This window comes from Colletotrichum higginsianum, chromosome 4 (genome assembly GCF_001672515.1).
Source record: "Colletotrichum higginsianum IMI 349063 chromosome 4, whole genome shotgun sequence".
Taxonomy (NCBI): domain Eukaryota; kingdom Fungi; phylum Ascomycota; class Sordariomycetes; order Glomerellales; family Glomerellaceae; genus Colletotrichum; species Colletotrichum higginsianum.
In genome coordinates this window covers 3,778,149-3,804,238 of record NC_030957.1, presented here as the reverse complement: position 1 = coordinate 3,804,238, position 26,090 = coordinate 3,778,149, and the positions used below count along the sequence as shown (strand labels likewise).

The following is a 26,090-nucleotide window of genomic DNA, read 5'->3' as shown; positions in this document are numbered from 1 at the left end:
TATCGCAGATTCTTTACAATATTCGTCATTTGCCTCAGCTTTCACCTAGTGCTGTCACCTATCGAATCTCGAGTTCTCAACTCAGTCTTTGTCTCTCACCAGTGAAGCTCCAGCCAGTCCCTGAAGCACGACACGAATCAACTTTGGAATAATCGACTCAAGAGAAATTCTACGTCCATCCACTACACCACTCCATCATGGGTTGCGGCGCGAGCAAACAACCCCGAGATACGTCTCACCAGACCACCACGCAGGCCGTCTGCCACAACATGATACTGGCACACTACTCGGAAGTCGACCACCAAATCAGACACGACCACTCCCGCATGGAGTGGGAAGCCCTGTTCTACGTCCAGGCCAACGACGTCGCCCGCCTCCTGCGCGAGGGCCTGCACATGTCCGAGGGCAACATCGTCCCGGGGACGGGCTGCATAACACCGGGCGCGTGCCCCGACAGCCTCGGACAGCACGGCTGGGTCCACGGGCGCCGGTACGTCATGAGGGGCGCCGACGGCGGCGGGTGGACGGCGCACGTCGTGGTCGGCGCCCGGGAACTGCGCGTCCTGGCCGAGTTCCGCCCGCAGCATGTCACGAACAAGATGGCGTACGCCCAGGCGTGGAACAGCCAGGGGCTCATGGTCTTCCGGCACGACGCGTTCGACGCGACGCAGCAGCACCGCAACGACCAGTACGCCTTTCCGATAAGCGAGTGTGTAAAGTAGATGGGTGGGCTTGCGTCTTTTGTGTGTGTGTGTGTGTGTGTGTGTGTGCTAGTGTCTGTGACGAGCTCAGGGTTGTGTGGTGATTCGGGAGTTGGCGATAGAGTTGATGGGTGAAAGGGGGCGGCCCCCCGTCCATTAACGGACGACACGTTCTGGTGTTGCCAAACAGACACTCGGCCGGCTCATAGGACATGTCCAGCGCAACATAAGGAGATCTTACGATTCGAGCATAGGTCCGATTATCATGTGGATTGGCCAGAACGATTCTAAGCAACTTGTTCACATTAACAGTATGCAAGGGTTAGCACTGAACTCAAATCTAGTCCGGTGTATTTATCACTAAACTTTTTGTCTCAGTTTCAGCTCATGGAGGAGATGACTAGATAGTCACCGAGCAGTGTTTCATGTAACCTATTCAAGCCATTCGCAATCTCAGAGTTTACCCGCCGTGCATTGTCACCGCATCCGAAGGGCAGAAGGTCCACCACAGATCATAGATGACATGTGTACTCGCATTGTGCAAGAGACTTGGAATATGCTGTCAGTACCTAGGCATGCAGGATCGAAAGCGTGACCGGTGATCAAGCGAAGTCCATATCAGGTGCGCCAACAGGAAGAATTCAATCCTCTAGAGTCATGGCGCGTACCACGCGGACCGTGGGACTTCAAGACCCTTCATGGCATGCATCACGAGTTTCCCATCCGACCTACCAACTCAAGACCACACTAACCAGCCCTAAAAGACTACGGCAGTTTCCTCTCCCTCCACCGGCCCATGAATTCTCTGGGCATGCCGTTCTCGAGACCGTTGGCGTCGCCGTCACCCGTCGAGGGAGAGCTGGAGCTGTTCCTCGACAGCAGCGAGAAGGCTACCTTGCGCAATATCCGTCCAAAGCGGCATGATCCACAGATAGTTGAACGCGAGCGGCGGCGATGGCGGAGTTGGCGAAAGGGGGGGGGGGCACGGTCGCGAGGATATTTGTTGTCCTCAGAGCAGCGGACATGCCCCGTCTTCGAGGCCAGGGAGCTAGGCGAGGCGATGCGGGATCTTTATCAGGTCGCTTCCCCCGTTTTTGTCGACCATCACATCAAGAGGACATACGGCATGACTGAGCTCGTCCACCATACAAGATACCACAGCTGGTCATGTAGAAGGCTTTGAAAGGCCATGATGACTCCTTGACTGCGACAGTGACCACGAACAACTGCCCAGTCAAGAACTGACCGGACAGTCTGCTGGTAGTAAATGGGTTCAGACCGTGAGTTCAAATGCTCTAGAGAAACGTGACAGAGAACAGCACCAAAGAGACAAGCCTTTGGTGTGTAGTATTGCCCGATACCATTGGCTCGAGCCGATGCCAGTACATTGTGCGGTATATCAGCCTGCCATCCATCTATTGGCGTCATCCAGTCTCTCGCGCCTTGTCTCCTAGTCGACCGCGTTGTACTGAGACTCCGCTGGTCTATCCCTGTCCGCGATCTTCCTCTCGAGCTCCTGCGCATGCGCGTCAATCTTGCCGAATTGCCATGGCCACGTGGCGACGTACAAGAACGGCCGGAGATCGTGGCGGTTATCGTCAGGGTTGTACGCCGAGAGATGCGGTGAAGGGGTGAGAATGACGGCCTTGTGGCGGTTGATGGAGTAGAAACGGAAGAACCTCTTGACCCGCTCGGCAATCTGCCGCGGGCCGTAGCCTGGTCTCTCTTTCCAGTCTCCTAGGAGCTGAAGGTAGGTTGACCACGGGCCCAGCTTGTGTACCTTTCTCAGGATACCGAATTCCGACAGTTCGCTGTTATGCGATCAGTGAAAGCACTCGGACACAGGATTCCATGTTCACCCACCTGTACGTCAGGCCCATCTCCGTGTCTGCTTCATCATCCTGCACTCCGGCGGATAGAGGAAGAAGCTCCGCCGACGGCGTCGCCTCAAGGAACTCGGTCATGATAGGCAGGTCCCATTGGTCTTTGGCCCAGGCCTGGAAGCTCTTGGCGTCGGTCTTTGAGATGCTCCCAAGAGGGGCAATGTCCGCTGACGATGCGTCGCTGAAGCAGCAAGTCAGTCAAGCAGCCGGCCCGAGCTACCAGCAAAGCGAAACTCACTACTTTGTGTAGTAACCACGGAGATTCTCATCAACGTTTCCACTGCCCAGCACCAGAAGTGCCGCCCCCGCTCGCGGGAGCTGTCTCGCTGTTGTCGAAAGTTGAGCTAGTTCGTACTGAACGACTAGACGGTTTCTTGCTTGGATGTTCTGACGCGCAAGCTACAAATGGCATCAGCAGGAGTCTCGACTATGTAACCTAAAGAGAACTATGATGGGTCACCACTCCGTAAACTTACATTCTCTGCTGGACTGCCACCTTCAACCCCGTATCTGGGCTTAAAGTTGAGCGTCTTCTCGATGATGGCCTCGTGAGCCTGCACAGCCTCATCAATCGAAATATCAGAGTGATAGGCACCAAGCTCAGCCGCGAGCCGGGAGGCTCTTGATCTCGTGTCATCTCCGCTGTTGACCGTGCCCATGTAGCATGTATGGAGCAGCCTAGAGACAATCTCCTCTGGCGTCTCGGGCATGAACGTCTTGTCACCGGTGACGCGTCTAAGATCATCCAGAGTTGACATCTCCCCGGCATCAATGGACTGGAGCACAAGCTTGGCCATGCTGTAGACGAAGAGCGCGACTGTTGAAGAATCCAAGCCGCCACTTAGGGCAAGGAAGTACCCAGGGGAGTTTGTGCGGCAAAGGTATTGCCAGAGGAAGACTGCCTGGGCCATGGCAATCTCTTCCATGGGATCAAGAATCTTGAGCTCCACCTCTTTGGCAATGCGTAGATGGTCCGACAAATACACCTCGTCAGCAGGTCTTGTCAAACGCAGATCGCATTCGACTCTGGGGAAATCGGGCTGGGCTGCGGCTTGGAAATTCCGTGAGATACTCGAGCGGTAGCTCCGGACTTCTTCGACCGAGACCGTAGCAATGATGACCTCTACCGGCTTTAGTGAAAACTGGGAGGACTGAGACAGTACCTTTCCGTTGGCAAGCACCATGCTTGAACCATCGAACTGGATTCTGTTAGCACACAAGCACCTGCCGAGGGAGAAGCTTGTTGGGTTGGGGGGGCAGGTCAGGGACATACCAGCATACGCGCCTCGCCATCGACCCCAGTCGCATTGGCATAAACGTAGATACCGCCCAGTTTTCGAGTGGAGTTCGATATGAGATCAAGACGGGTCTTCAGCTTCCGCAGCTCGGCGTGGCTGGCACTGCTGTTGAGGATGATCTCGGCCCCGTTAAGTCCGAGGAACGTCGACGGGTTCAAGGGCGAAAACATCTCTTCGCAGGTCTCACAGCTCACGGCAGTGTCGAGAGTGCTGAGGATCATGTCGCCGATGGGAACCGTCTTCTGGCCTGTGACCTTGGCGGCCACGGCCTCCAGGTAGTACGTCTCTATCTCTCGGAGTTTCGTCCACGCCGAGAAATGACGGGCTTCGCGGTATAGGCCGTCGTTGGCAAGACTTTGCTGCGAGAGGTCAGAGGTGGTTCAGGTGAGACCCGAGAGGCCTAGGCAGGTAGAACCTTTGGTCTGATGAGGTAGATGCGCTTGTAGGTGCAGAGAACGCGACAGTTGTAGCGAACATTTCGATGACGGCAGCCCATGCCCAAGTCAATGAGCATATCCTTGCATACAGGATCGGCGATGATATCGGCGAGCACCTCCCAGCTGTGGAGGAAGGTATCTCCTAATGAACGGGGCTGTCAGCCCAAGCCGCCTCGCAAATGCAAAGGAACGCCCGCCAAAAGGACCACGCCTAAGTAGCAGCTACCTTCAAGATGATGGTCGAGACAGCCATAGCCGGGAATCTCCAGCTCCGGGCCGGTCCTGAGGGTTGCGCCCTGCTCCTTGGCGATCCGAATGGACTCCAGAATCCTGTCGCGGTTTCCCTTGAAGTCGAGAGGGACGCTTGGCAAGGTCGCCGCGGCGACGGTGATGAAGGACATGGCGGCGCCAGTTCCGGCCGGCGCGCGGCACGGCAATGGGAACGAGACTGGACGGTGCGGCGGCGCGGCGGAGTAATGGTGCAGGGGTTTCAGAGCCCGCCCGGGAAGAGCAGAAATCGTGCGATTGGATGGTTATGGATTGGCAGTCGAATACGGGAAGAGGAGTGATTGGATGAAGCGGTGTCGTTCTCGGAATCAAACTTCAGGTTGTGAGAGTCCGTGACAGAGCTGGGCACGGAGCAAGGTACCTGACTGAGTAGAGCAGAGGTATCTCAAATGACACTGCATGACGAAAGGGAGCGGATGACCTAATCCGGGGTTGTGGAGCAAAGCGGGGTTTAGTAGGATAAGATCAAGACGCACAGCCTATTTTGTGCCTGGTACTGTGCTGTGCTGTGCTGTGGAAGTGGAAAGCTCCAGCTACTGAACCTGCCAAGCTCGAGCGATGACCCCGCACTAGGTGATCGATCGGCTGTCTGTCCGTCCCCTTCATTCCAGGCCCAAGCTCCCAATGCAGTCCTCCACTGTCCATCCAATCCCTCGTTTCCTCCATCCAAACCCCCCTTTCCGTGTCCTTCTTCGCAGCCGTCCTTCGTCGACGGTTTTCGTTTTCCGATGGTCGTCTCGGGGAAGGGAAAGGGGCCATGTCGCGATTCGAGCTCAGAGGCCAGGGCCAATGGAGCATTTATCCTTCGCTCTGCCACTCGCTGTTAGCCAGTCTCGAGGTATGGATTGACTAGGGTTGTTCGAATGCCTACATCTGATTTGGGCTATACGGGGAAAGCCCGTTGCCATGCTATCCGAACCTTGGTCATGCGGCGGGGGGGAGCGCCATCAGGGCAGCTTGGAGGTGATCACTAGGGGCCAGATCGGGGAACCGGGGGCGTCAAGGTCGACAACGGGGGCAGTGAAACGCAGCAGGCCGAATCATCCGCCGATAGTGTCGTAGGGGGTAGCTTGGAGACATTTGCAGTGGTGGTAAAGTGGGGGTGGAAATTGGCGTATGGTCGGGACGATGGTGATCCAACTGCATGATTAGACGAGAGGGGGATCTCCCATACTCACCGAGGTCAATCGTGAGAGTCGAGCTTTGAGCGAAACTATTTTTCATTGAATCATTTCACATTAACGCATGCCGGAATTGGCGTGGAACTGGAGGCGGCTGGTGAACTCGAGGCAAACGGAGGCCGTGACGAACGGGCATCGCCGAGCAGGCGTAGGGTCTTCACGTAACGGGACGGGCGGAAGCGAAGGCGGAGGCGAGAAATGCCGACGGGGATGTGGGCTGTGGCATGGGCTGTGGCGTGGACGCGGCGGATGTGGACGTAGTAGTGGATATAGGAGTAGAGTAAGGGAGGATACGCGGACGATACGGGCGAGACGTGGACGAGACACTAGGTAAGCTGGCGCGGGAATGTGGGACCGCGGGACACCGTGGCGACATGGCGGATGCTGCTGATGCTTCTTCGCCTAGCTGCAGTCAACAGTCGGACGGGTCAACGTCGAGCATGGGATGCGATGTAGGTCATGATGGACCGAGCCGGTGGATGGCGATCGAGGACGGGTATCAAACAGCGAACATGATATTGGGAGGGAGGCGGCATTGTGCAAACTCTAGCAATGAAGAAGAACGACCGGGGAAATGGCGAGACGGGACAGCGTGATGTAGGGATCCGGGTCACTTATATTAATAACGAGGTCGAAAGATGGATTGAGAGGGCAAGCGAAGTACAAGGGAGGGTGGTACGAGCTGATTTCTGATCGGTCCCAGTGCCAACAACAACCCGCTCTCGAGAGCGGGGGCGGAGAAGGGAGGTGCGCAGAGCTTGGATAGCCAAACTCACGCGACTCGGGGCCGATCCAGTCCAATCCAGTCCAGTGCAGGATGCCACAGGAGGGCGTCGATCAAAGTATATCCAGGTGGCCCGGCAAATCAACTCACTCGATGTCGGCCGGGCTTCGTCATTCGGCTTCGATGGTTTGGCGAGAGTGTCACCCCCAATTAGTCGCAGTGGTGGCCCTAGTCGATCAGACAAGACGAAGACAGTGTGACCAAGGACTCACGGTACTCAGGTAGCATACCATGTCTCACTGTCGATGGTCGACCGTCGGCAAGGTCGGGGACTCACTTTGGTTTGGCGGTTGTGTGTGTTGTATCAGGTGAGGTGATGGATGGGCTGTTTTGTGGTTCCACTAAATGGCCACACGGCGACCCCTCACCCCAACTGCGTGGGCACTGGGAACAGCATCACGCCGCCGCACGTTCTATTCCTGTTTCTGTTCCTGTTCCTGTTCCTATTCATGTTCATGTTCCTGTTTCTGATGCTCGACATCTCGCAGGATGTCGCCGAGAGATTGGGAGATGGGAGGTCGATCTCCCAAGGCGGACCCGTTGCCACACAGATACACACAGATACACACACAAACACACACACACACACTTGATCTGTCGATGCATCATCAAGGAAGAATCGATGTTCTCAATGAGACAGGAGGAGTGGGCCGGCCCCCCGTAGACGTACGTACCGGTAAGGCGTCTGCAGGAAGCTACATTCTTTCCCTCTTTCTGCCTCTAGCTTTTGCTCCTTCCCCGGATTTTACCCCAGACTATCTAGGTACCTGAGCACCTAGCTAGGTACCCAGGGAAGCAGGTACTCGGTACATATAATGTGCTTGCCTCCTTCTAGCAGTAGCCATGGTGGTCTGTGTCGCGTGTGTCACCGTCGGGACCCTCGAGTGGGTCGTGGTCCAACCTTTGGTCCTTGGGGGTCCCACCGCGTCATTCCCGTTTCGGTCAATCAGCCAACCAGAAGCGACTGGTCAGTGACAGATCAGTACCGTGACAGACCACCATGAGCTGCTCTCATCCTCCCGAGACCTTCTTTCTCAGTCCGCAATCATCCGGTCACCCTCCCCTCACACGGTGTCATTGACGGTCGATACCGCATCCCAGACACCCCAGTGCGCGATCAACGAAGCAGCATGGCAGTGCATGGCTGACACAGTGAGGGGGAAAGCTGCCCCTTGCTCCTCGTCCTTGGCTGTGTATTGCTGTTGCTAGTACGATGTACATTATATCAGTCTCTCCTTGCTCTGCCAGCCCAGACCACCCGCCAGCTGCCGCCCGTGCCTCCGACTCTGCCCCTGCGCTCCTCACCTGGCATCCTCCCATTCTCGCAAATGCTGCATCGCATCTCATGAGCTTCCCATGTCACGCGATCGTCTGGCGGCGCCATTGATGGGCAGTTTACCCCGCCCGGTCTGACGAAACCGTAATGCATCAACAATCTAACCCAGGACGCCCTCAATGGACGGACAGTCAGTGGACAGGGAGCTCCTTTGCTCGGCGAGCTTGACTTCTGCCTGTCTCCTCTCTCACTCTCTCGCTCTTTGCTTGGGCCCGACCTTCTCCCGAGCCGAGCAATGCACCGCACACCCTCACCCAACACCCCCGGACGGAGCAGTGAGTGAGTGTATCGCAGTACATCGCCAAGTATCTCGCACGCCTCAACACAGCGGACAGTAACATGGGCTACATGACACCGCGACCCCTCTCTTCGTCTCTCCTCGCCTTTCCTCAGGCCGGCACCGCCAGGTCAGGCGCCCTGCCGCAATCAACATCCATCCGCCTCCCTCTTCCCTCCCTCCCCCTCATTCTCTTCCCTTCTTAATCCCCTCCCCATCCCCATCCTCCCCCAACCATTCTTCTCACATCCAGACATCACCTGTTCATCACTAGGTAATAGCTACCCCCTTCCCTCCTGTACATTGGCAAAGCATGACAACTCCCCCGTCCCTGGGTCGGAAAATCTTGCCGTCGGTACCGGTAGACGAAGGATTGCATAGCTGACGCTGTTACTTGCACCAGACAACCAAACAACTTTTGATCACCTAGATCACACAAACCACAACTAACTCGCCCATCATGACGGAACCGCTCTCCAAGGTCGACTCTGCTGTCGGAGGTCTCTCGCAGTCCCCTCCTAAGGAGCACAAGACTCGCCGCCAATCCTCGGCTGCTGCCCCCGGCGTGTACAACGTCAAGGACCTTGGTACGTCACTCTGTCGACCCCGCACTTGGAGAGCAGTGGACTGCTCGGGTGTTTCGGGACATGGCTAACATGCTGTGTCTTGTAACAGAAGAACAAAAGATTGAGCTGGAGCTCGCACCGGAAACTCAGCGGACTGGATGGTGAGTCCCGCTGCCCAGATCAGCGCGCCCTCTGTCAAGGGTGGCTGCTGGTGTGTTTGCTGTCGGATCAACGGCTAACTTGGGCCGTTGCAGGAAGATCAACACGTCGTCCTCGACAGTGGAGGACAAGGACATTCTCAAGCTCCCGCTGTCCAAGCCGCCAGTCAAGAAGATTGACCTGCACTTCCCACTCGGCATGGAGGTAACGGCACGCAACCTCAAGGGCGTAACAATAAAGGACGCCTTGGATGCTATCCACAAGGCATATAAGAAGAGGGTAAGGACCCCCTCTGCAAGCCAGCAACGAACAATCTTGCTAACGGCCCATAGGCGGATGATGAGCTCGACAAGCCGTACCTGGCAGGGTTCGAATGGGACAAGGAAGAGTCCTGGACCCGGCTGGTCGTCCACCTTCAGAAGCAGCCGGCAACAGGGGGCAGTAACTTCAGTGGCGGCGGCGGCAAGAAGAAGAAGAACAAGAAGGCAGAGGGTGAAGAGTAAAGTGCGCTCTCTCGAACCTTGTTCGAATCTGGACCAATACTTCCTGATGAAAAAAAAAACCCCATGTTTCTTGCTCTGGCTCGCCATGGCGACTTGGCGCAATGGGATGTTGCGATAGATGCAGTCGGACGGGTGTGCCTCCTCCCTTGGTTCGGATGGTGTTTGTACTCTGCTCTGGAGCTTGATGCTTCCAAGTGTATAGCTAGGCGGGATTGACGACGTTGGACGGGTGGTTACAGTGGTAGCAGCTTCGCCCCTGGCTCAATTGACTCTTTACCCTGTCATGTCACCGTGATCGATTGTTGAGACGCATTGGATGGGGTGCTGTATGCTGCCTCGTCAACTGGGACACTCTCCATGTCAGGCCATCATGGCATGTCGTTCGAAAGGGGTGGATTCCGGGGAACGGAACAGGGCCGGCCCATTGCGGCATTTCTGCATCCATCGTGACCCACACAACCGGGGTAACTGGGCATTTGAGACTTGGTCTTACGTTCGTACCTACCTTAGATTACACTGCCTAGGTAGATAGGCAAACCGGACTGGGGGCTCATCTGTAAAACGTTGGGTCGAGATGCTTGTGTTCATGCTCGTGATAAACCCGCCCTTCCAGTGGCCGGCCGGTGTGTGTGTTTGCCAGTCGGGTGAAGAGTTTTGGGAGCCATTCTGCTTCCTCTGAGTTCCGGTGTAAATGGTGGGGTAGCCGGATGCCAATCTATCAGCGTCCGCAGTGCTGCTGCGGGGAAGCTGTTAAGAGGCCATCTCCCCACAATCCAGCAATTGCAGGACGGGTGCAGGGGGGGACCACGGGACATCACCGCGGGGAAGGAACAGTTGGTGGCAGCAAGCAACCATTTCTATGCACCAATCAGCAATGGCATCACCAAAGCATCAAATCATCTTTATATAACTACGAGACGTGGACAAAGATTTCAAGCCCCGCTTGTCTCGACAGCGGAAACCTGCCCATATCAAAGACCCGGGTAACAACAACCAACCAAGCAAGGATGATGTGCCGAGTGCGGCTCACTCGTTCCCCCTCACGGACACGGTCACGTCTCCAACTCGGAAATCGGAATTGAGAGGCCCAAGAAGCGCAGGGACAATTGGCCCCCGTCCCCGGCTACCGTCGGCAGACGCCGCTTCTTGACGACTTTAGCATAACGTCGACCGCGGAATTGGAATAGGAATCGCAACCCCCCAAAGCAACCCGTTCGGCTTTGAGACGGGAGGGGAGAGGAGGGGAGGGGAGGAAACATACATCTCGTTTCCAACGTCACACGTCATTCCAGAATCCTAATGGTCTGAGAGGGACCGGGTGATAATATTAGAAGGCCATCATCCATCCGTCCGTCCATTCATCCATCCATCCCGAGCAGCTCGATCCCGTACAACAACCATCCCCACCCACGCCAGTCCATCAGCCCGCCATTACAATGCCCGTCACAACATTCGACTTTGACGAGAAGTACCGCTACCAGGTCGGCTTCGACTCCCATCTCGAGTACGTCTCCCCTCTCGCTTCCTGGATGTATCAGTACAACCATCAATTGAGCTGACCAGCCCCCCCTCATCAGATCCGAAGCCGTCCCCGGATCTCTCCCTATCGGCCAGAACTCGCCACAAAAACCGCCTCACGGCCTCTACGCCGAGAAGCTCTCAGGCACAGCCTTCACGGCGCCTCGGCACGACAACAAGCAGGCCTGGCTCTACCGCATCCTCCCCTCGTGCGCCCACCCGCCCTACACGCCCACCTCGGCCCCGTCGCCCGAGACCCAGGCCCAACCCTCGAAGCTGCGCTACATCCCTAACCAGCTGCGCTGGGATCCCTTCGACCACGATGACGCCAAGCACTGGGACTTCGTCGCCGGCATGCGCCTCGTCGCCGGCGCCGGCGACCCGACCCTGAAGCAGGGCATCGGCATGTATGTCTACGCCGCTGGCAGGAGCATGGACGACACCGCCGCCTTCTACTCGGCCGACGGCGACTTGTTGATCGTCCCACAAGAAGGCCCGCTCGATATCCGCACCGAGTTCGGCTGGCTCCTCGTCCGCCCCCTCGAGATCGCCGTCATCCCCCGCGGCGTCAAGTACCAGGTCCGCCTCCCCTCCGGCCCGGCGAGGGGCTACGCCCTCGAGCTGTACCAGGGCCACTTCACCCTGCCCGAGCTGGGACCCATCGGCACCAACGGTCTCGCCAACGCCCGCGACTTCCAGGTGCCCGTGGCCTGCTTCTCCGAGGACTTTGGCGCCACGGCCCACGAGGGCGGCGACGGCGACAACACCTACACCGTCACCGTCAAGTTCAACAACGACTACTTCGAGACCAAGCAGCGCCACACCCCCTTCGACGTCGTCGCCTGGCACGGCAACTACTACCCCTACAAGTACGACCTCGGCCGCTTCAACACCATCGGCACCATCTCGTACGACCACCCTGACCCGTCCATCTTCACCGTCCTCTCGGCGCCCTCGGGCGTGCCCGGCACCGCCATCGCCGACTTCGTCATCTTCCCGCCGCGCTGGCTCGTCGCCGAGGACACCTTCCGCCCGCCCTACTACCACCGTAACACCATGTCCGAGTTCATGGGCCTCATCACCGGCGGCTACGACGCCAAGCGCGGCGGCTCCGGCGGCTTCGTCCCCGGCGGCGCGAGCCTGCACAACACCATGAGCGGCCACGGCCCGGACGCCGAGAGCGCCGAGGGCGCGCGCAACGCCGCCGACCTGAAGCCGGCCAAGGTTGGCGCCGGCAGCTGTGCCTTCATGTTCGAGAGCTGTGCCATGGTCGGCGTCACCGAGTGGGGGCTGCGGACGTGCAAGAAGGTACAGGAGGGCTACAGCGAGGAGAGCTGGGGCGGCGTGCCGGTGCACTGGACGAGGCCCGAGGGGGCGTCATCCGAAGGCCATTTGTTGAAATGAACGGAGGAGGTCGGGTCTAAAGGGCGTTTAGAGGTCGATAGATTGAAGGTATATGATCAGGGAGTAATGTTCCTCCCGTCTCCTCTAGCGGAGTAGTTTAAAAAGGGGGGGGAGTCGGTCGTACATCACCCCTCCCAGCCGTGTCGGAAATGATGACCCACGTACATTAGTTGTCAGAATCCGCGGTGTTTCCATCCCACACGATCCATCTCGCTCTCTCAATATTAGACAACGAAGACCCAAAAAAATCATACGCTCAACCCGTACGCCTCGATCCTATAGCACGCTAACCGTCGTATTGGTATCAACGCAACAAGTAAAAAGCCCCCCCCCTCTCTTCCGTCTTCCAGCGACCTAGATCTTGTCACGGCAGTATCCGGTGGAAGCACCAACCGAGATACATTTCTACAACCGTCAGCCGTCTTTGTCGGGCGGGACCGTCCGAGGATCGGGAGGCAGGACTCACGTTTCTCCAGTCGCAGTTGTCAATGGCCTTGGAGGGGATGAAGGCTGGGAACATCTTCTTGTACCGGTAGCACTCCTTGAAGTTCTGGCCGTAGTAGCCGACCGTCCCGGGGTCGACGCAGGCCTTGACCGTGTCCTCGTCCCAGGGAACATTGTCCTGAATCTTGCCCTGGTACATGAAGTTGTCCCGCTCGCACCTGTTGTGTTGTTTAATCCGGACAAGGTCAGTCACCACGGCCCGTGAAACAATAAACCGGGGTTGCGGTCTTACCAGCAGTGCTTGTACTTGGCGCACGCCTCCGTCGACGTGACGGCGAGCGCCACGATGGTGCAGATTACTGATAGCTTCATGTTGGGGATGCCGCGGCGAGGGAGATTCTGCGGAAATGAAAAAAATCGGACGATGCCAGACGACGAAGGGTCCCTTGAAGTAGTCGACGAGCATCATTCAGAATGAACGAACGGCAATATAAACCCGGACTGTTGGAGTCCGAAAAGGCCGAAATCCCGAGTCAGCATCACCGATAGGAGCTATCAGCTGGGTAGCTTTTAATTGTAACGGGGACAGCTGTGGATTAGCATGACTCGACATAGTGAGCTCCTCGGGTGCTGCCCGTATGATATCTGCTCTACAACGCTCGTGTTGAATGAATCAATAAAGTAGGGCGGAGCACCGGGCCATTCGGCAGCAGCAGCTGCAGCAGGGCAGCCGATCAATTCGGACTCTCGCTGATCTTTTGACAGTTGCCGAATGCAGCGTTGTCCGCGGGTTCAGGAAAGACTCGGTGTTCATGCAGAAGACTGTTATGGGCTGGGCTTGCTGGCTCCCCCTGGATTGTTGTCAACTGTTCAAGTACAACTCCGGGGGCCAACCCAGAGTTGAACAGCCACGGCTGCTTGGGCTGCAGGGATTTCTTGGGCTGCTGGGGTTGCTGCAGGGCCTTGCTCGAAGTAATCATCAATTCGAGTCATTTGTCCCCAGTTGATAAGTCACAAGCTATATCCTCCAAGATGTCTGTGCATGTGTTGGATATGGATACCGATTGGCCAAGCCAGCAGTTCATCTCAAAAATGGTCAGGAGTACCCGGGGGGACACGTTGATTTAACAAGTCATTAAGTCTATTAACATGGTAGTTTGGGTCATGACTGAGGTTCGTATCCACTGGATTCTAAAAAGGAAAACAGAGAGCAGAAAATGAAAACAAAAAAAGGAGAACAAAATACGACAAGGAAGCGATACTCTATCTATCCATCCTTGTCTAAGCCAAACAAGCCGACCGAGAGAACAATCATTTCATAGCCTTATGTCGTTTAAGGCTTGCTAACCTGCTCCTTTCTAAAGAACTTGAAGTAACCAATGCAGATAAACAGGTTGAGGAACAGGACGACCCAGAACCAGGCGTTGGCAAAGGCGACGCCGAGGCCCTCGCTGATGTCCGGGAAGACGGACGAAGGGCCGACCTTGTTGGGCGCCGTGGCGCGGGCGAGCATGGTGAAGATGGAGCCGAGGACCTGGGCGCCGACGCAGGCGGCGGCGACGTGGACGCGAGTCAGCGTCAGCATGAGGATCATGCCGATGCCGGCGCCCTGGAGGCCGTCGAGGACGCCGAGCCAGAGCCACAGGATACGGCTGAGGACGGCGCCGGCGACGATGCTGCCGGCCCACGGCATGTAGACGCCGATGCGCGAGGTGCCCCACCAGATCTGGGCCCAGCGCGGGGCGCCGAGGCCGACGGCGAACATGGGGAACAGCCACGGGTGGCTCTCGCTGGCCTTGGCCAGACCCCAGAGGACGAGGGCCCAGACGATGATGAAGAAGAAGAGGGCGAGGACGACCATGCTCCAGACGGGCAGGTGCTGGGACGAGAAGAAGAAGAGCCAGTTGCGGCCGAAGAGCGTGCTGAGGAAGTAGTTCTGGATGCAGACGGCCATGAGGTACCAGGCGATGGTCTTGCGCTTGAGCAGCGTCAGCCAGAGCTGGGGGATGGGGCCCGGCATCTCGCGGTAGAAGTTGGGCAGGCCGAGGAACAGGATGGCGCCGACGGCCCAGAGCAGGATGGCGACGGGCCCGCAGACGGCGAGGAGCCAGGGCGAGCCGGCGAGCGTGGGCTTGGGCACGCTGTTGGCCTCGGCCTCGGAGACGAGGCTGCCCCAGGCCCAGAGGCCGAGGGTGTAGATCTGGGTGAGCCCTTGGATGATGGCGAGGCGCTGGATCCACTTGGGCACGGTCGAGCCGCCGTCGGTGCCGAAGTTGAAGGCGAAGGCCAGCGAGCCGGACGAGGAGGCGAAGGCGTACAGGCCCGTGGCGACGTTCTGCAGCCAGACCTGGCCGTTGTCGTCGGCGGCGAAGGGGGAGAAGCCGAGGATGAGGAAGGCGATGCCGTAGACGATGTAGGGGATGGACAGCGGGTAGAGCAGCGGCATGGTGCGCGACATGACGTACCACACGACGGAGGAGCACAGGTAGATGGTGGCGATGATGTAGAGCTTCGAGGCGGCCTGGCCGACCTCGCCCGTGAGCAGCGTGACCTGGTACGAGTTGGTGGCGATGATCTGGTTCAGGGCCAGGAGCATGGCGTAGACGGGCCAGTCGCCGAGGCGGTACTGGAGGTACTTCTTGAAGCCGGTGGGGGGCACGTAGTCGTCGGGGAGGTCGAACTGCGCGTTGTAGGAGCCCGGCGAGTCCGGGGGCGTCCTGTCGTCGTACGTGTCGACGCCGGCCTGGTTGCTGTCGGAGGCGGCCATGCTGTTCATCAGTCCCGAGCGCCGGCCGCGGCCGCGCTCGAGCGGCAGGCTCAGCTTGGACGACGACTTGTTCTTGAACATGCCCAGGCTCAGCCTCGAGCCGTTGTTGGGCGACGAGGGCCGCGACCTCGAGACGCCCCTCGCGGACGAGGGAGAGGCGGAGCGGCCGAGGCGGGCGTCGAGGTACATGTCGAACCACTCCTTCTCGCTCTTGATGAGGTAGTCCTCGATGCAGAGATCCGAGATGGAGTTGCCGGCGTTGAGGTTCTTGAGGCGCTCCTCAAAGTGCTGGTAGAACTCGCCCTTGGAGTCCGTGAAAAAGGGGTCGACCTGCTGCAGCTTGTAGTCGTGCCTGTCGCCGACGACGTCCTCGACGCTGAGCATCGAGGCGCGGGACGAGTTGTCCTGCTGCATGCCGAGGCCGGCCACAGGAGGGGGGAGAGGTAAGGTGTCGGCCATGGAGAAGCCAGAGACGTTGCGGCTGTGTGCCAGGTCGCTGCCCTGGTGTTGATGTTGTTGCTGCTGCTGCTGCCCGGCGTGTCCCGGGAGCGAAAAGTTACGGCTATGGGTGAAGTCGTTGCCCGAGATGTTGCGGCCGTGCTGCTGGGGATCACGACCAAAGGGCCCCGGGGAGGCGGCGCGCGAGCTGTAGGGGGAGTCGACGTAGACGGGTGTGGGAGACATGGAGGGGGACCCCGGGGTGCTCGAGTACATCATGGGGGTCTGCATGCCGGCCGGGGTGTTGCGGCCGGTGTGGAGGGTGGTGGCGTCGTCGTCGTAGTCGGACACCTGGCGCATCCAAGCCGGGGAGCGGTCGACGAGCTCGACGTCGTTGCGGAGGGGGTCGGCGATGGAGCTGGCGCGGCTGTGCTTGACGAGGACGTTGCCCTTCTTGAGGCCCTTCTTGCCGTACCGCGCGTGCGCCTTGATGACGCCGCCCTGGAGCTTCTCGAGCTTCTCGAGCCACTCGGCGACGGGGAAGCGCTGCTTGGCCGACCAGGCGCGCATCATGGCCCTGGTCTTGGTGTCCGTCTCGAGAGCGTCCTTTATAGCATGCTTAAACTGCTTGGTAAGATGGGCCTGCGGAAAAAGTCAGTAAGGGAGGGGGACACACTTGATATGAGGAGTCTATAAAGATCGAAAGAAAGAGGGCAAAGAGGAGTGGAGGGGTTTGGGAGATGGCAGAAACAAGGGCGAAGACTACTTACAGCCTTGGTCGATTCGACCGTGTACCACCATCCGGGCATCTGACCGAGACCACCGACGCGGGCACCGACGCCCAAGGCTCCCTTTCGACCGAACTCGACGGCAACGAGGCCAAAGGGCTCGTCTCTCGAGGGGATCAAGGCGAACTCGGCACCGCTGAAGATGTAAGGCGGCAGGGCCGTGAACTCGGGCTTGGAGAAGACGCGTCCGGGGTAGAGTTCCATGAGCTTGGCGAGCTTGAGGGCGGCGAAGCGTCCGTAGAGGTCGATCATGGGTCCGATGGCGATGAGCTGGGCCTTGGGGTAGGTGTCCAGGACCCAGGGGAAGATGTCGGCGATGAGATCGACCTGTTCACTCCGAGTTAATCTCTTGGTCATTCAGTTGGGAAACAAACAAGGGGGACACCACTTACGCCCTTTTGCAGAGACCAACGGCCGACAAAGACGAACAGCTCGGCATCGGGGTCGACGTTGAGCCCGGCCCACTCCTGCGCCTGTCTCCTCAGATCGCCTCGGCCGGCCTCGTAGGCGGGGTCGACCTCGATCTTGGGCTGGTTCATGAAGTCGTTCTTGTCCCAGTCGGCGGTATCGGTGGGATCCGGGTTCGGCAGCTGGCCGACCTTGGACAGACCCCAGAAGATGGGATAGCGGGCAAATGAGCGGTCACCGTACTTGCGGGAGACACCGACGGCACCGAAGCCGTTCTGGTGGACGCGGAGGTAGCTGGCGCCGGCGTGGAGGAGGTTGAAGACTGGGAGATTCGTCAGTCATGGAGACTCATAAAGGGAGGGAAAAGGAAAGATTTGAGAGAAGATGTGGGGGGGGGGGGGGGGGGGGCATGATATATCCTTACCTGAGCCGTACTGGACGTATTTCTTGACAATGGCAATATCCAAGTTGTACGCCTTGCAGACCTCCTTGCTCTCCTCGGGCGTGCGCATAGGCCAGAGACCCTGGAACTCGGCGTTGTGGAGAGACAGAGCCACGGGGACCGTCTTGGGGAGCAGGTACAGCGGTGCGATGGCGCCGTGGTAGTCGTTGATGTGGTACAGGTCGATGGGGAAGCGGTTGCAGGTGTCGGCGATACATTGGTTCCTGTGTATGTAGATGATTAGAGATATGAACTTATCTCGTGTCTTTATGTTGTTGTCTTGTCTTGTCAAAGACAGTGAGGGGGGAGGGGGGACTTTGATTTTGGATTCTTCCAAGACTTACCAGGCAGAGTAGTAGATGGCGCTCTCCAAGTCGTCCATGCGCGGGGGGTACGGCTCGGACTTGGTCTGCTTCCTGAAGACGGGGGCGTCGAGCAGGACGTAGGTGATGTTGTCGACGATGTGGTACTGCACCTTGATCTCGTACTCCTGGTCCATGATCTTGACGTACATGCTCGGGGCCGGGTTGTCGACGGGATACTCGACGTCGCCGACGCAGGGGACGACCCAGACGAGGTCCTGGTGCTTGAGCGCCTTGCCCATCAGCTGGGCCATGACGCCCAGGCCGCCGATCTTGATCTTGATGTTCCAGTCGTCAATGTTGTACTCCATGGTGGCGATGAGCACCCGGCGGCGCTTGTTGCCGGCGGTGGCGGCGGCGGCGGCGGACACGAGGTCGGTGGAGCTGCGCATCTTGAGGGGCATGGCGCCGGCGGCGCCCATGAAGGCGTTGCGCGTCTTCTGGATCATCATGCCGAACTTGGACGTGTCGTGGACGCCGTGCTCGTTGAACTTGACCTTGTAGAAGGAGCGCTTGAAGGCCTGGACGGCGGCGAGGCCCGAGAGCACGGGGACGACGAGGAGCAGCAGCCAGAGCACGAACTGGATCCACATGTTGCCCTGGGGGATGAGCTGGTACTGCAGGGTGGCGTCGTTGAGGACGACGCGGAAGGCCAGGTGCGGCTTGGGCGGCGCGGCCGTGATGTTGACGGCGTTCTCGAAGAGCGACGAGGGCGGCAGGCGCTCGACGACGTTGTCGCCGTCGACGTCGCCGTAGATGAAGGACTGGTCCGGCATCTTGTCCGGGTTCATGCCCCAGACGTTGAACTTGAAGAAGTTGGGCCACTCGTCCATGTAGTGCCACGCCCACTGAGACTCGCTCTCGTGCTTGAGCGCCTTGGTCAGCCCGCTGTCGTAGCCGAACTGGTTGAACTTGCCGACGGCGAACATGTGCGGGATGCGCCGCGGCGTGTCGTAGTCGAGGTCGGCGTGCACCTTGTAGGCGCTGGACCCGAGCAGCTTGCTGTAGTACTGCACGATGACGTGCTCGCCCTTCCACTCCTGGTCCTTGGTGCCGCTCCACGGCTGCTTGACCACCTTGGTCTCGGTCTCGTAGGGCGCCCAGTCGCTCCACGAGGACTCGAAGTTGGTCGAGTACCGGAACTGGCTGGCGCCCGCCGACGTGTGCTTGATGCGGATCGTGCCGTCGTCGTCGCGGCTCAGCAGCGTGGTCGAGTAGTTGGCCGTGTGCGGGAACACGATGCCGTTGTCCTGCGCGCCGACGCGGAAGAGGAACCGGTCCGTGACGTTGGTCGTCGAGCCGCCGCCCGAGACGGTGGCGTTGGCGACGGTGACCTGGTGCACGCCGTGCTTGACGTTGACGAGGTTGGCCTTCCACGACCAGGCCGACGCCAGCGCCGCCGTCCACTCCGAGACCGTCTCGGAGATGTCCTCGCACTTGATGGAGCTCTCGTCGATCGACGGCACGCTGTTGTCGTCCGTGTGCGACTTGAAGCTGACGGCGTCCTTGAAGCTGTCGCAGTCCATCTTGACCGACAGCTGGAACTCGATGGGCACCGTGTTGGTCGGGTTGGACGACTCGATGCGCGAGTCGTGGCCCGGCACGAACTTGGTGATGCCCACGGGCGGGTTCTTGAAGTCGGCCTTGGGCACGTACGCGCGGAACTCGAACGGCGCCATGGTGATGTTGCTGAAGCAGCCGTTGAAGCCCGTGTTGCCGGCGTACGTGAGCTTGACGGGCGACGTCTCGAGCTCCGTCTCCTGGTGCGGGAAGAAGAGGTTCTTCACCGTCGTGCCGGCCGTGAACGGCGACACGATGGCCTCCTCCTCCTTGCTGCAGTCGACCTTGTACGTGTGCGTGACGTTGCGGTTGTGGTACAGGAACCAGACGGGCACGAGGTCCTCGCCGAGGTCCTGCACGCCGAGCTGGTACCGCATCACGCTGAAGAGGCCGGTCGTCGTCGCCATGCCCGAGTTACCGGGGTAGAACAGGTCCTCGGTGGTGTTGGACAGCTGCTCGAGCCACATGCCGTCCTTGAGGACGGGGTAATCCTCCCGCAGGTGGTACATGTGCTTGAGGATGTTGCGGATCGGGTGGCTCGGGTCGCGGTGGTCCCACGACACCGTGTCGTCGCGGCAGCCCTCGCGCGCCCTCGTCAGGGGCATCTGGAAGTAGAGCGTCGCCGGCATGGAGTAGCAGCCGTGCTGCTGCCACGCGGGCGCCGACGCGAGCGGTTGACGGCCGAACATGTAGTTCTGCGCCGTGTTGTCGAGCACGTAGAAGGCCTGCTCCTCGCCCCACGTCAGCATGGGGATGCCGGGCAGGTGGAGCGTCGTGATGAAGAGGCCCATCAGGCTGCGCTCGTGGCCGACTTCGATGGCGGGCCAGCGGAACGTGTCCTGGTTCATGGCCCCGAACATGTGGCGAGGGTCGACCTGCCCCGTGTTGGCGTTGATCATGTCGTTGGACCGCAGCACCTCGTTCCACGCCTCGACGAAGTTGCTGGGCACGTCGTAGCCCGCCACACCCGTACCGTCCATGCCCAGGAAGATGACGAGGAAGCGGTAGAAGGAGTAGTGGAAGGCCGCCGAGTCCAGCGCCTGGTGGCCCTCGTCGCGGATGAAGATGTCCTGGCCCTGCGCCGTCTCGTTGGTCGTGTTGTAGGCCGTGTTGATGTCCTTGAACCACTGCTCCGGGACGCGTCCGCGCCCGATGTAGATGGTGCCCATGGTGTTACCTCCCGTGATCTCGCCCGGCAGGAAGAAGTTGTCCTTGCCGACGTCGCGCGCGCACTCGCGCATCTTCTTGGAGAAGATGCCCTGCGCGTCGACCGTCACCTGCAGCGCCTTGTCGAACCGGAACCCGTCGATATCCAGCATCTGGATCATCATGCACGAGAAGTGCGCCAGCTTCTGGTTGACCGCCGGCACCCACTCTCTCAGTCGGTCTTGCACGGAGGCGAACTTGGTCAACTGACGTCGGTAATCCGGGTAGACGCCGAAGGCCTCCGTGTCACCAAACTGGTCAAAGTCACCGTCGTAGCAGCCGCCAAACATGTCATAGACCTCCTGGGGAACTTCCCGTCCCTCTTCGAGGTAGAGACGGGGGAAGTGCTCGCACGTCTCGTTGTACTTTGTCGGGAATGTCCAGTCGAGGTAATGCCGGTCAGTCTTGTAGACGACCTCCATCTCCTCGGGCTCGAATGGCGCCGACGTGTTGAGGTAATCCTTGAAGCCGATCAGGTCACCCAAGGTGGCCATGGTGTTGTCGAAGACGACGTACTAAAGAAGTAGACGGTATATGTCAGCTTTTTTTCTGTTTTGTTGATCTTCTTGTACTGCTCCCTGCTCCTGCTCCTGCTCCTGCTCCTGCCCCTGCTCTCTCTCTCGCTCTGGTTCTTTTTCGTCCTTTGTTTTCCGTCTGTCTCTGTTTGACTTACCATGTCGCGCCTGTGAATCTCGGCAATGGCCTCTCTCCATTCCGTAATGTTGCCAAAGTGCATATCCAAAAGCGTGTGATCCAGCGGCGAGTACGAGTCGTAGTTCCAGGGCGCGTTGATGAGCATTGATCCTCCAAAGTAGATTCCCTTGATGCCCATGCCCTGCAGGTAGTCCAGCGTGTCGACGAGGCCGGCGATGTCGCCGCCCCATCGCAACTGCGTGCCCGTGATGTCCTGCTCGAGTACCGTGCCGTTGGCGTTGTCGTTTTCCGGGTTGCCGTTGACGAATCTGTCGAGCATGAGGGTGTAGAACGGGAACCGCCAGTTCTTGGGCGACGGGTAGTGGTTGTGGCCCTCCCATGTTCCCTCGTACATTATGGGATCCGTCGCATCCTTGTTCTGGTTGAGGTTGTAGTCGACATATTGCTCGTCGTACTTGAGGCCATTAACATTACGGGACAGGAAGCCCAGTAGTAGAAGCGCTTTCAGTTCCCCGAACCACATATTGGACGGTTGTTCTGAGAGTGGGAGAGAGGACGCCCGAGTGCGTCCTCGAAGCGAGGGTGGGTGAGGCGCTGGCTGATTTCGAGCAGCTGATACCAGGCATGAAACGAAATAAACAGTATTATCAGTTTTTAAGTGTTGATAACAAAAGCAAGCAGGATTGCGATAGCTTTCATGGACCGGCGGAAGCGAGTGATGCCAGTTCGGAAAGGGGGGGGGTGTGGGTTGTTGAACGAAGGACGAGAGATGGGAAAGATGGATGAGCGATAGTAAGAGATATTCCCTTTCCCGCAAAATACACACACACGCGCGAGAACGAAAGCTAGGCAGGAAACCAGAAGCAACGTACGTCAGAGATGGGGAGGGGGGGTTAGGCAGGAGAAGAAAGACTACGGGGATGGATGGCCTTTACTATGGGGACGGAAATCTTTGAACAGCTCAGCACTTTGCTGGTCTGCTCACTCCCGCCTCCATGTCCTTGGTGTGTGTGTGTGTGTGCGCGTGTGTATGCGCGCGAGCTATACGGATCACTGACTACACAGCCTGGAATGGCAAGGGGTGGGAGGAGGATACATGGAGACATACAATACAGTAGTCAGACCCGCCCCGTATGCCGGGCATCGCCTCAGCCAGAGCGAGCGAGAGTGTGTGTGTGAGAGAGAGAGAGCGCGAGTGAGAGAACCTTCATGCCCGTCGTCTGCGGAGCCTACCATTCTAGGATACGAGCTCGAGGTTTACTCATATCTGCATCATAGCGGTGACCTTTTCTCGGTGGTGTCTTCGGCATCCCGGGCAGGGTTGCGGAGGGTGGCCGATTGGACACTATGAATATCCTCACAGGCCATGGACCCGGTTCACCACGGGGTGGGCTGGCCGACGAGGCAGATCTTCCCGGTCGGGAACTTGGAGGAGGAGGGGGACCGTTGGACCTTGAGGGGGGTTTCCTTGTCCTATGCCCATGGCCCAGGTAATCCAGGCTGCCCACAGTTCGGACGGGTGTCGACTGTCGAGAACACACTGCTATGTGCGGATACTTACTTGGACACGCAGATATACATGGTAGTATCGAGTATCGACCGACCTTTGGCCGGGATGAGCAGAGGAGCGGAACAGGGGTCAATAGGGGTGGAGCCGCCACACATGAATAGAGACACAGAGGGGAGGCAGAGCGAGAGGGAAAGAGAAAAAGAGAGGATCAGAAAGGAAAAATCGGACTGGGACCTGGACTTGGGTTGACAGGTTTTCGTGCCGAGCCCGCTCAGAGGCTGAGGGGGGCCCCTCTGAGCTTCCGAGCCTCGACATGGGTGTGCTTTTTTTCCTTTTTTTTTTTTCTTGTCCCGGGAAACCCATCTGATCCTGGAAAAACCTCCACCATCCCCCTTCCCGGGATCGTCTGGCTGGCTGGTGGTGCTTTGTGTGATCGGGCAACCCTAAGCCGCCGAGAGAAGCTTCGGGAGCTTCAACCAGGTAGACTCGCTGGGCGCCAACAGGTGACGAGAGCATGGAACAAGGTCTGGAGCGGTTTCCTCGTGTCGTTTGGCAAGGCCGAAGGCGGCCAGCCATTGATGGTGCATTGCATATGCGTGTTCTCTCTCGTGTCTCGTGCTAGTACGATGTACGATTACCCAGGCAGCATGTGGCCTGGCTATTATGTCTTACAGAAAGACCCTTCTTCTTCTTCGTCTCGTGGTGTTTGTTTTTTTCTTTTCTTTTTCTTCTGCAAGTCTTCCATGCATGCACGTCCCCCAAAAAAGAATTTTCGGGAATGCTGTGTGGTGTGTGTGTGTGTGTGTGTGCGTGTGTGTGAGATAAGGAGACTATGCCGCCAAGCGAGTCAGTCAGGAGACGGTTTCCACAACACACCCGGCCTCTGCCCGGGATGGGGGCACTCTGCAACTTTGAGACTCTGCGACTTTGAGAGTACTGAATGAGGCCTCTGTTCCCACATTGATGGAAGGAAAAGGTGGACAGCGCATCGTTTTGACGTCACGCAGTTGGGCTTAGCCTAGGCTAACAGAGGGGACGCACACCCCCGAGAGAGTGCGGCGAAGGAGAGATAGAGAGAGAGAGAGGCTTTCGCTATTGTATTTTTTTTTGTCATTTGTTATTCCATTCCTCCGTCGGTGGCGAAACCTGTGGCTTGTGACGGCAGATGCAACGGACCAGCCGCCAGGTAAAGTCACCTTCCTTTTTCCTTGTCCCGCTATATGATCACTATCACCATCACAATCACAGGGGAGAGAGACATCACCGCAGCCGTATCCATTACCTGAAGCACACATCCCTGGCTGCCGTCTTTCTCATCATGTCACCATGTCACTGCGTCACTATCTCTCCATCTCTCCATCTCGGCTGCCGCTCTCAAGGAGGGTTGCCCACGTTTCAGGGCACATGGCCTCCTACATCGACTTGGATGACAGGGCGGTTAAGCTTTTGGTGTGCGAGCACAGTTTACCTAGCCGGCAAGCTTGCGGCCTGGCGCACGGAGGAAACCAACGGCGGGCGTCTGTCAATCTGTCATCAGTTAGTTGGCCAAGTCAGCCTGTGTACTCTCTGTATTCGTTCCTGTTTCTGGTCCAGCCCTTGCTCCTCCTGCTCCTGTCCCTCGTCTGATGTTCGTATTCCCATCCGAACGGTTGAGCTGGGCGTGCCGGCGGACTCGCGGCAACTATGCCCAGTCCTTGCAAGCTGAAACTCAAACAGAGTGAGGGCGGTCCAGCCTCCGTTTAGCTTAGCCACAGCCCGCCCGTTTAACCCGTGTAACCAGCATCGGCTCTCTCGCTCTCTGTCTCTCTGTCTAGTCTGTCTCTCTCTCTCTCTCTGCCGGGTGGTGTGCCTCCAGGGAGGCCCTGGGCTGCTCCTCCGTTCATCCAATCGACGACTTGGCCTCGTCGCGTGCGGGTGGAGAATCAGGAGGTTTTTTTTCGTTAGTATGATGGAATCCCGCCCAGTTGGCCAGAAGCTTGTCACTTGTAAACTTGTATGTGTTTGTTCAACCACGCCCCCCCCCCTCTCTCCCCCTTTTTATCCAGTGCCAGCATGACGCGGCTTTAAGAGAAATACGGGACGGAGTGGGGCGGCTTTCTCTTTGTCTTGTGTTGCAGCTCGAGTACGGATAGGAGAGTTGTGCACGCAGACACAGCCATCAACTTTGTATACACGTCCTATCCTTCATATCCATAATCCTCAACCCACATCCAGACTATGCAAAAAGACAAACACCCTCAAAAGCCACCCGCCCGTCGCCTTCCGCCTCATGTCATGCGCCTCACGCTTGCCGGCATGTCCGTCAACCACGACCCCCCCCCCCCCCCCCCCACTCGCAGCATACACAGCAACCAACCCCCTCTCCAAAACAAAAAGTTGGAGAAGAAGCGTCGTCCCCTGAACACCCCGTCCGCCATAGGTCAACCAACCCTCTTCCACATCCCGGCCAGCCCGGAACAGGAAGAGGCATGAGTCCACATAGTGGTCAAGATGAGCCCGGTTAAAGCAGTTTTCTAGTAGTAAGTAGTTTTTTACGGGTAGATCGGGGAGGCGAAGTTGACAGGCATCCCTCTTTTCCTTCTTTCCTTCCAAGCTTTCCTATCCGTTCAGCAGCCGTCCGTCAAGATCCCAACTAACAGGTGAATCCCGTCATAAATTGCCCGAAAGCCGTTGGGGGCACGCCGGCACAGGAAAGCACAGGTGATGGTGGTGGTGTACATCGTAGGTAGCTCTGTAGCGTGGCACCAACTCCAACCCGTGTCCCCTGCGATGATCGTTGCTATAAATACCCGTGTTATCGGTGGCGGAAACAGCAGGGAACCCCTTCGTGTGTGTGTGAATTCAGCCGCCCTCCATTGACCCGACTCGCCCATTTCTTTCGGTCTCCCACTCCGCCGTGCCAACTTTTTGGGTTCAGTAGTGTGTATGTACGTATGTGTTGTGCGTTCGACCTGTGGCTAAGTCCCCGTATCCATTTATTTGCTGTTCCTAATTTTTTTTTTTTTCTCCTTCTCCGTCGTCCACATCTCCTTATCCGTACCTTGTCCAGTCCTGTCCCTGTGGCGCCGGCGGTTCTATACATCTGATGGAGCAGCAGGCTGACCGCCGAGGCATTGTTCTGGATTACATAGTACATCGTAGACATCATGAACCATGTGCAAACCCCCCCCCCCCCA

General features: G+C 58.1%; 7 protein-coding genes across 7 annotated transcripts; 4 read left to right on the top strand and 3 right to left on the bottom strand.

Annotated features, from left to right (window-relative positions):
- Positions 1-197: 197 nt before the first annotated feature.
- CH63R_06445 (Short chain dehydrogenase reductase family) lies at positions 198-722 on the top strand (the record flags this gene model as incomplete). The annotated part of the gene is made up of 1 exon (XM_018301420.1): positions 198-722. One exon carries the CDS (start codon positions 198-200, stop codon positions 720-722), a length of 525 nt encoding a protein of 174 aa, XP_018159270.1.
- Positions 723-2,151: 1,429 nt separating this feature from the next.
- On the bottom strand, positions 2,152-4,720 carry CH63R_06444 (Glutamine-dependent NAD(+) synthetase; the record flags this gene model as incomplete). The annotated part of the gene is made up of 7 exons (XM_018301419.1): positions 2,152-2,512; positions 2,565-2,765; positions 2,823-2,983; positions 3,061-3,783; positions 3,858-4,241; positions 4,298-4,461; positions 4,546-4,720. The coding sequence occupies 7 exons, from the start codon at positions 4,718-4,720 to the stop codon at positions 2,152-2,154; spliced, it is 2,169 nt and encodes a 722-aa protein (XP_018159269.1).
- A 3,925-nt stretch (positions 4,721-8,645) lies between these two features.
- CH63R_06443 (uncharacterized protein) lies at positions 8,646-9,413 on the top strand (the record flags this gene model as incomplete). The annotated part of the gene is made up of 4 exons (XM_018301418.1): positions 8,646-8,772; positions 8,861-8,912; positions 9,006-9,189; positions 9,243-9,413. 4 exons carry the CDS (start codon positions 8,646-8,648, stop codon positions 9,411-9,413), a joined length of 534 nt encoding a protein of 177 aa, XP_018159268.1.
- Positions 9,414-10,849: 1,436 nt separating this feature from the next.
- On the top strand, positions 10,850-12,335 carry CH63R_06442 (homogentisate 1,2-dioxygenase; the record flags this gene model as incomplete). The annotated part of the gene is made up of 2 exons (XM_018301417.1): positions 10,850-10,917; positions 10,991-12,335. The coding sequence occupies 2 exons, from the start codon at positions 10,850-10,852 to the stop codon at positions 12,333-12,335; spliced, it is 1,413 nt and encodes a 470-aa protein (XP_018159267.1).
- Positions 12,336-12,820: 485 nt separating this feature from the next.
- CH63R_06441 (uncharacterized protein) lies at positions 12,821-13,248 on the bottom strand (the record flags this gene model as incomplete). Its single annotated transcript, XM_018301416.1, has 2 exons — positions 12,821-12,997; positions 13,072-13,248. 2 exons carry the CDS (start codon positions 13,246-13,248, stop codon positions 12,821-12,823), a joined length of 354 nt encoding a protein of 117 aa, XP_018159266.1.
- Positions 13,249-14,112: 864 nt separating this feature from the next.
- CH63R_06440 (Alpha-1,3-glucan synthase) lies at positions 14,113-21,927 on the bottom strand (the record flags this gene model as incomplete). Its single annotated transcript, XM_018301415.1, has 6 exons — positions 14,113-16,626; positions 16,755-17,099; positions 17,165-17,502; positions 17,605-17,846; positions 17,967-21,265; positions 21,424-21,927. The coding sequence occupies 6 exons, from the start codon at positions 21,925-21,927 to the stop codon at positions 14,113-14,115; spliced, it is 7,242 nt and encodes a 2,413-aa protein (XP_018159265.1).
- An 843-nt stretch (positions 21,928-22,770) lies between these two features.
- On the top strand, positions 22,771-23,858 carry CH63R_06439 (uncharacterized protein; the record flags this gene model as incomplete). Its single annotated transcript, XM_018301414.1, is given in 3 exon segments — positions 22,771-22,923; positions 22,978-23,158; positions 23,167-23,858. Coding segments are annotated over 3 exon segments (1,026 nt in total).
- Positions 23,859-26,090: the final 2,232 nt, after the last annotated feature.